The 9872-nt window shown below is 34.2% G+C and overlaps 1 protein-coding gene across 1 annotated transcript in view; it reads right to left on the bottom strand.

The window, feature by feature from the left end:
• Positions 1-1651: 1651 nt before the first annotated feature.
• The window catches only part of LOC129224373 (potassium channel subfamily K member 13-like), a 213918-nt gene continuing 205697 nt past the window's right edge, over positions 1652-9872 (bottom strand). Inside the window, exon 4 of the mRNA XM_054858814.1 lies at positions 1652-1930. Within this exon, the coding sequence (XP_054714789.1) occupies positions 1652-1930 (279 nt within the window). The remainder of the gene's footprint in view (positions 1931-9872) is intronic.

The following is a 9872-nucleotide window of genomic DNA, read 5'->3' as shown; positions in this document are numbered from 1 at the left end:
ACACCCTGTAGGTGCAGTCTATTCTTTCTGCAATCTTTGTCAGAAACGCGTCCGTTACAAGTAACGATTGTATTCACCAGTCTAATCAAATCTCCATCCGACACTCGAATCGCCGATCGAAACCTTCTTCAGTTAATATGGCCTTTATTCACCAGCCGACTCGATCCTCGACGAACGAGCCACCGAATAAAGTCTTCTTTAACGAAAAACGGCTTCTTTCATCAGCTGATTCGAACCTCCGTCAGGAATCCAAAACACCTTACCATACCGTCTTACAGAAGTATGCACCAGGCGACTAGGACTTTCGTTAGCCATCCAGTCCTCCAAAAGAAGCATTCTCGTTCGTTAAAGAAGGCTTCAATCAGCGGTTCGAATGCCTGACAGAGGTTTTAATCGGTTGACGAATAAGACCGTTTTGGGTAGAAGAAGGTTTCATTCCGCCGGAGGTTTGATTTGACTGGTGAATTTGACTGTTAAATAAGGCAAGAAACAGAAATGAAACCACCCAATTTACCATAAAGGTTTTTCAATTACAATTATAGTGAGAGAATTCGGAAATTTTTGAATGGGAACATTCGCGTTTTCTTGCATAAATCAGTCAGCATTTTGAAAAACTTGGTGTTGAAAATTTTGCACAAATGGTGTTGGAACAATTTGCGTGTGATACAAAAAAATTACCGGTGCAAATCGTTTGCAAATAAAGGCATTATTAAGGACTGATGACAAAATAAATAACATTTTTCCTCACAAGCAATGCTTTGCACGTGGTATTCTGTGATTGCTGCTTTTATTGCTTTCTAAACTTGTGTTTTACGTAAAGTGAGTCAATCTTCTCTTCCCTTGTGTTGTCGTTAGATCTTTATTACGCTCTTCTTTGCAAAGGCTTTTCACTGGTAATTTTCATTATACGCCATTCGTGGTTTTTCAATGTTCCGCTCAATTTGAGCAAAGAAAAACACGGTGTTTCCATTCAAAACTTCTAAATTCTCTTACTATAACGGAAACTGTGAGCTCTGCATTGTTTAAAATCATCGATCTTCAGGACATATCTTCAAGCAACCATGTGTGAAACTTTTCTTCGATTGGTTGAGCGGACAGACTACTACTGTTTCATATATAGGGGAAGTATTTATTGGTCTATCCTGATTTTACGGTAAAATTCTTCAGCAACGTACATAGAAATGAAAATAAGCCCGTAGTAAAAAGTTAGCCAAGAAAGAATGATACATGATTCATAGCCATGATTGCCAACATAAGAGAGCTACCTACTTTGAAGACATGTGGCGTTAAGCAGGGTTTTACTGTATTTGCTTTTTTTATTTTCAACCGATGGAAGGAGGAGTATTGTCCTGAAATGATGAGGGCAATTTCCATGAGTCAATAATTTTAACAATATGTTTTATGTTGTTTGTTATTAGAAAACTTTCTACCACAATTGATTCCTTCCATTTTTTCTCACCGCATTGGCTGTCATCCTTTGGACGACATGTAAAGATTGTTTATTGATCTAATTCCGCCTAATTTATTGGACTCCTCAAACGCGCCATCACCTGGACTAACTGTACATGACAATGATTAGTTCATCCCTGTCTGCATCCTAGGGATGTGTCGGTGGAATGGAAAAAGAACACCGTCTCTGAGCAGGTGGCAGCTACGTGTCGTCATCTCCCAGCTTCTTGCTGACGATGGCCAATGGTCCAACAGCCCCTGGCTTGAAACTGTTCTCCTCTGCAGCGATTCGTGAGGGCAAATATATCTGACCTTTCTGGGCGGATTCGTAGAGCTCTTTCTGCATGACGGCGAGGGACACCTTGTTGGCTCGCAACAGGTCTGCCATGGAGATCATCTCGCCAGAGTTGCGTCGGTCGCCGTCGCTGTCGTACGTCGAATCGGCGTCGCTCGTGTCTTTACCTTTGTCCATCTTGCGAGCCTAGAGAGCAAACAATGGATTTATTCATGAAGAGAGATCAAACTTTGGAAATTGACAAGAAACATATCAATAATTAATATTGATCCAATAAAAATATTCAATTCTTTCTTCGAAGTGTGACCAGTGTTTGTCCAGGCAGTTTAATTAGTGTAAGTTCCCCAAATTTGGACATACCCATTTCAAGCTCCATTTAAAAAAAAAAAAATCTTGTCAACTGTATACATTTATACCTGAAGGATAACTATAATTAAGGCAAACCTATAACCTGCCAGCTTTGTGAAGGCTGTGCAGATCCTAATGACATCATTACGAAGCTGCTAGATTAAGTTTTCCACAACCATAATTAATAATGAAATCAAATTATATATTTTTGCTCTTTAACGACATAAAACTTTATTTTTTGTTTAGATATCTGCAGTTGATCCGGATCAAAAAAGCATAAGCGCATCAACTTTGGTCAGATGATCCAAATAAGTAATTTGTTGGTTACTTTAAAAAAAAAAAGTTTCACTATGGTCTTGCGATTGTTAACTGTTTATTTATTTATTTTTTTTCATTACTACAAAATTTGTGCTTTTCCGTGGTTAGTTTAGATTAGCCTTGTTAGAGCCTTGATGGGTTTGATTGTTGTGCGGAAAAAAGATAATCAAGAATGCTTCAAGATTCGCTTTTGAGTATTCTGCCATTTCATAATGCTTCTTTATTCCCCCTTCCTTTACTTACTTTTCTACTTCCTTGCTTCATTTTTTAAAGATATTTTCTAACGTAGAGCCAGTTAGAACGACAGGATTCCATACCTGATCTTTTACGTAATTACAATATGTTTCATATTGATTGTTTCGCTGTTTTTTTTTCTCCATATGTTCATTCTTTTGCACTGACAAAAGATGTTCTTTGTAACTGCAAAACAATTATATGCAATTTCCATGGAGAAATTAGTAAAAAAATGACATCAGATGCGAACATGTGTGTACAGTCGACTCCCGCTACAACGCGATTCGACTTACGCGAAATGGATATAACGCGAATTTTTCACGAGTAACGAAATTTTAGAGCTAACGCGAATTTTTCGCCCACAACATGAATTTTTTTGGAAGGAAGTATCAGCTTCGTTATTGGCAACTAAGTATTCATTTCGTGAATGTTATTACATCCCTTTAAGCATCACTGACAGCCTAAGTTCCCACACCAAACTAGTTTAGTGCATCAAATAACCACTCAGCATCTTTCATTTATTTATTTTTAACATTCTAAATATAAAAGTTGATGAAATATATAAGTTCAGAACTTAGTTTCAATATTGAAGCTCTCAGAGCAGTCTAGCAAAGTAAATATTATGAAAATGGAAGTTGCTCTTCTATTGTGGATTAATAAAGAGATCAGGAAAAGGAGATGTTGCCACAAATTGAAACATAATAAAAGAAAAGGCGATGCAATCGTATTTAAAAATGTATTAGATAAGAATAACGATCTGATCACGGGGCATAAATCATCACTATCTTCATATTTTAACTCTTAAATATTGTTACTACAACTACTGTGCAGTACTATTATAGTGCATCATTTAAATTTTACTACACGTACCGTGAGTACCGTGTTGTTTTATTTTATGTCTTTCATTCCCATTGGACAATCATTTTGTGCATCCTTAAAGTATTTCATGTTTAATAACAGTTTTTATTTTTTAAATACAGTAAAAGTTCAGTTATTTATGCAAGAAACTGTGGTGTATGGTTAAGGAATGCATTAGAGCAGTTTGAGGGATGTTTATAAATGTCTAAAAGTATTTTGTATGCTTTAAAAAATTTGTATGCATATATTGTTCTACAACGCGAAATTTCGACTTGCGCGTGGAGTCTTGGAACGCATCCCTTGCGTAAGTCGGGACTCGACTGTACTGCCAACGAAAAAAAAAAAAAATCTTTCATAGCGGGACTGCAGAACTTGGTGCAAGATAAGCACAGCGCCACCAATAACAGAACATATGATTGAAGTTTTTGAGACAATTTTTTGCTTAATATTGAATCTGAAGCCAAAATGTTTTAAAATAAAATTTTATAATGTTTTATAATAAATTAATTAATAAAATTAAAATTACCTCAGTTCCGATCCCTATTTTTCGTAATTTCGGTATGTTTTTAATGGAACTATCTACGTCTTCAATTATCTTTTGTTAGGATATCAACAAAAGGTCCATAAACTATTATAACTAAGTAAGAAACTAGAAGAACAATGATCCATATTTTATTGCTTTGAATTAGCCATCTAGTATAATAAAATTATTATCATTAGCAATTGCTTAAATTTAGCAATTCAATATATAAAACACTGATATTCTTCCCTAAGATGGACGATTCCTGGAAGACGTTAATTGTATTACTTGAAGACTAAAAGAGCAATGGTTAATTCTAAAAATACCGATATGAATTAATCATTTGATTTGGAATGCTAACGTTAATTAACGTTCCGAAAAATATACTCGACATCGTTAACAGAAAATAATGTCACATTATTTTATTTAGAAGTCTCTCTGTTTTGCTTATTAGATTAACACAGAAAAGTGCTTCATCTTAGTAAGTTTCAAATAGAGGGCAGAACATCTATAATTCGCTTTTAATAATCTATTTTGTTTCATTGCAGTGACAATCTTTTAGTTGCGTTTCAACATAAAATATGCTTTCATACATTAATCTGAGCATTGCTTTAAGCATGAGTAGTCTTATTTGAAGGAAAAGTTCACTATCAAGAAAATGTTGATAATTAATCAGAGGTATGCTTAAGAAATGTCCCAAGTTGAAGGTTGATTTTAATAGTTATCTGTACAACAGCCAAGTTTGTTTCCACACTCGGTTGTTATAATACAACATAAGATACTTTTAGTCACTCTTTTAAGTTGCAAATAAAGGTTTTGCATATTGAGTAAAGGTCCATATGTCTAAAGAAATGATATCGTTCACCAAGAATTGTCAATATTGTCCACCAAATAAAAGTCATAAGGTTCTTTAACGCCCAAAAAGTAAAAGTTATACCGTTCTCAAAAGGTTCAAGAAGTGACACGAAAGTTTTAAATGTCCTTTTTGTTTATGAAAATTAGAAAGAATTCCAAAAACATTATTTTAAAATTATAGCTTGACAACATCAAAATAAGCTTCAAAGCGAACGTGGTAACTGTACAGTATGCAGGTAACGATATCGTTGTATGCAGGTTAATGACAGTATCTACAATTTTTTTTTTGGATTGTTGAAAAAACATAAACATCTATAAAATATTGAAATTTGAATGTTCGTCACTGGTAAAAAGAAAATGCTCCATTTTCAACCGGAATCAAATAAGCATATCTTTTTTTTTCTCCATCAAAACGAAAGTAAAATAGGTGAAAAAGTTGCAATGAAATGAGAATGTTAACTGCAGATACTACCATTTTCCTGAGCAAGGCAGAAAAATTGTCTGCAAGTGTTTTTTTCTATTGGAAAAGTAAAACGTATTTAGAATTAAATTACTGTGTATTCTTGTTTAGGGAAACACTTCTTGAACAAACGGACGTAACTACAAGAAAAAGCGCTAGGTAAAATGTCGGAAGAAAAACAAAGTTTTTAATTTGTGTTTTGGTCAACATTAGAATAATAAACATTAAAATATGTTTTGAATCGAGTGCAGAGACTATTTTGTATATGTATTTATTATTATGTCACAGAAAAGAGAAGAATAATGGGGTCTGTGTCTCCGTGGGAACCTTTTAGCTTGTACTCCTTAGTACAGACATCATAGAAGCTTTTATTACTTTCATTATAAATGGCGGCATGAGTACGTTAATCATGCTTGAAAATTCGTTCATTACTACAAAACGATTTGATTACATGACCAAAAGACACCCCAGGTAGCACATTTAACGTTTAAATGTTTCATAAACGTTTTAAAAGGGTTCAACCAATGTTGACAATGATTTAAAAACGTTTATGACGCGAAGTGAGCTACCTGGGACGTAGCGCAGTAGGTCGGATAACTTTCTTTCGTATTACGCCTACTCATGTTTGATTCAATCTGGCTTTGGTCTAAACCAGGGTTCGAACCGTTTTTTTTTTTTTTTTTGTTCCGGGTCAAAAATCGGCTTAGCTCCGGTTTTCGTTCTGCCAACAATAATGGTTTCGATTCAGTTCCATTTTGTTTTATGTAGACTCTTATCTGCACTAAAAATATGATTTTCTCATAAACAAAAAATATCTACCAAAATTTAGAAGATTTCATTCTCTTTTAAATTGTTACACAATATGAATGGAAGTTTTTTCATTCGAAACTGAAACAGAAAAGTGCAAGCGAACATCAAAACAGAGAATAGAGAAGCTATGTACTATAAAAATCTCATTCTCTTTAAATAGCCTTTACTATACTGCCGTGGGAAGGTTAAGGGCAGTAACCATTTTTCCTTCTTATTTTAAACATTTTTGTCGTCTATTGTATTTTAGCTTTTTGCACATTACACAAGCTTGCTTATTTGGTTCCCATTAAAAATACGGGGGACAAGAAATAACTTGGACACTCATAATACATTTTAATTTTAATGATGATGAAAATATATAAACAAAAAACTGCCAAAAATCCAAACTGAAAAATAAATATGAATACATTATTTCGCCTAATATATTTACAAATTTTCAAAACTTTAGTCTTAATATAAAGCATTAAACGTGTCACAAAGCTTTCGTCTGTGGGCTGCAACTCACTTACTGATATTCTACCCCATTCTTTGCATAAGGATTTATTTAGGGATGTCAACGTTTTATGAGGTTTAGCACGCATCCTTGTCTCCAAAATGGACCAAATAGAATAATCAATTGGGTTCAAATCTAGGGAATACGGTGGCCATTCTTGAGTTCCAATGATTTCCGGAATGTGTCTTGCCCCAATCTTGAGTGTCTTTAGCTCTGTGTGCAGGTGCGGAATCCTGTTGGAAGGTCCATCTTCTGTTTCCAAAGAACTTTTGCGGCCAAGGTAAGACAACATCTTCAAAAATAGGTTCGCGATAAGTTTCTTGATTAATCTGTATCTCTTGACCAACAAAAACAAGAGGTGTTTTCTCACTCTCACACATCACACCCCAAACCATTACAGATTGGGGTCGTTACGCCGTTCAACAATGTAAAAAGGTCTTGTGCAGAACCTCATAATGCTTATGCATCCCTAAAGAAATCCTTATGCAAGGGATGGGATAAAATATTAGTAAGTGACTTGCGGCCCATTGCCGAATATTTTGTGACACGTTTAAAGCTCTGGAAAAAAAAAAAGATACCTAGCCACTTTGAAAATTTGTAGATATGTTAGATGAAATAGTGTATCATATTTATTTTGAAGTTTGGGCGCAATACTTTCATTATACCATTAAAATTACAATGTATCATGTGTGTCCTTCTCTTTTCTTTTACTATTCTGTTGCATTTCATATTTTTATTTCCATCTCTCTCTGTAAAAAGTAAGAGTTTCTCATCTTTGTTTTTGCCATTAGAAAAAAAAAAGCAATAACGTTTTTGTAGTTGTGTTAAAAATTTCGTAAAAAAAGTTCATCTCGATTTGTATTAAGTGCTTTGATTAATGACATGAGCGTTTGGATCATTTACTAAATAGTACAGAAACTTCAAGAAATGTTTTATTGAGCTTAATGAACAATTGATTCAAACAAATGAACGCTTTTCTGTGTAATCATTATGAAATCAAGTCTGAAGAGGGATTCTGACACTGAATCAGTACAACAGAAAGTGAGATAACAATCTAAATTTAGAGCACAATTTATGCAGGTGAATGGACAACAAGGCTAATGGTTATCAGTTTAATATAAACTAAAGAATAAGCATAAAAATGTTCATACATTGAACACTTTAGAAGGAGTGACATAGCTATGACATAATTGAAATTTAAGAAAAGTACAGTCATTTTGGGAAACTTCGACCCATGTAGGTCAATTTCGCGTCTCTTTAAGTTTCTGACATAGCTAAGACGTAACTGAAACTTCAAAAAAAAAAAAAAAAGTACATTTATTTTGAGTAACTTCGACCCATGTGGGATCAATTTTGCGTCTCTTTTAAGTTTTTGACTTTAAGTGCCTGACACAGCTGTGACATAATTGAAATGAAAGAAAAGTACTGTCATTTTTGGTAACTTCGACACATGAGAGTTAATTTTACGTCAATGTAAGTTTTTTAGTATATTTGATTTTGAAAAAAAAAAAAGGGTATAAGGCCCCGAGAATCTCTCCTGGCAAGGTTATAAAATGGTGTTTCTGCTCTTAATTTCAGAAAAAAAGGTTAGTTATACTTATATTGCATATAGCTAGTTGCGTCATTCAGATGTTCCGAAGCGACTGTTTGGAAGCTAGTTTTGTCGTTGTTGAAACTGCTGTTCACACAATGTAATATTCTATGCAGTACTGTAAATGGTAGATATTTTCTAATATTGTGAGGCAAAACCAGAAAGTTTTTAAATAGTCAATGCCCACTAACTCGAAGTACAAGGAACCAGAAAAAGCCTTCTAGTTATTGGTAGTTCAAGTTAAGGGAAATTCTCACGACTCACAGCCATCTCAAGAGTTTGGGACCCAATGAAAACTCTGAGATAAAGGTATATTCGAGTTATAAGGCTTCGAATTATCACGAGTTGACTGAATTCAGAAATTTTTATTTTCTGGTTTAAAGTTCCATTACTTTTATTGAATTAATTTATTTTTATACGCAATTTTGGAGTGACTCAAAGTGACCCTAGATAGAAAAATAACTTTGAGCCAGGATAATAATAAATTTTAAATCAATTTCAATAAACAAATACAACTAGTATGTTGTGGCCATCACGAAACTTTCTTCTATATTTTTCCTATTTCTGATCCCTCCTCATGCTTGACGAGGAAGCAATATTCCTAACAAAAACAAAATTACACATGCAAAAACTTGACGACCATCCCAATGTCTGAATTTTTGTAATAACAAAACAAAGAGCAAAAATTGAAAGTTACTTTAAAAGCCTTACTTCAATTATTTACAAATATTTTATTTATTAACAAAAATAAGATGGAAACAGTTAAAAATTTTAAATCATTGAGATAATATTTCCGATCATTTCCATACAATTAAAATCACGAGAAATACGCAGACGACAATCTATTACGATTTATCTTTCTTATTGTTGCATTAATAAAACTATTTTTATTCAAAAAAAAAAAAAAAATCAACACCTCTTGGAGCGATTGGAGTCAAAATTGAACCAAAGCCTGTTTACGTATGGATTCACATATATTCCAAATTTCAACCAGAACGTAGCATTACTTCTTGAGATAGGGCACTCACAATGGAAAAAAAGAACGAGCGATTGCGCTACCCCCCTTTTAGCTGTTGACACCAAAATAAAATCAGCTCTTATATCTACTAAGGGCTACTTGTCAAAAAAATTTTGTTTGATTCCTTTCGTTATTTCTTGAGATACAGCAGTCACAATTGACGATAAAAAACGTTCTATAACTCAACCCCCGTTTGAGCTATTGACACCAAAATTGAATCATCACCTGCTCCTGTTAGGGGCAACATATGGACCAAATTTTGTTTGATTCCGCCAGTTACTTCCTGAGGAATAGCAAGCACGCGTAACTCAAAAAACGTCCCATTGCTCCACCCCCCTTGGAGGAATTCGCGCCAAAAACTAATGGGCACAAGTTCACATAGGGGCACATATGTGTACCAAATTTCGTTCGATTTCATGCGGTAGTTTTTGCTGTAGAGCGGCCACAAAAAACTGGTCACACACAGACGTGACACACACACATACACACATACATACACACACACATACATACACACACACAGACAGACAGACATTTTCCAAAAATAGTCGAAATGGACTCAGCACACCTCAAAACGTTCGAATCCGTCAAAATTCGAAATTCGAAAATTTGCACGAATCCAA

The sequence above is a fragment of the Uloborus diversus genome, chromosome 6 (assembly GCF_026930045.1).
Source record: "Uloborus diversus isolate 005 chromosome 6, Udiv.v.3.1, whole genome shotgun sequence".
NCBI lineage: Eukaryota > Metazoa > Arthropoda > Arachnida > Araneae > Uloboridae > Uloborus > Uloborus diversus.
Note: the sequence above shows the minus strand (reverse complement) of the source record. Positions and strands in the feature narration are given on the sequence as shown.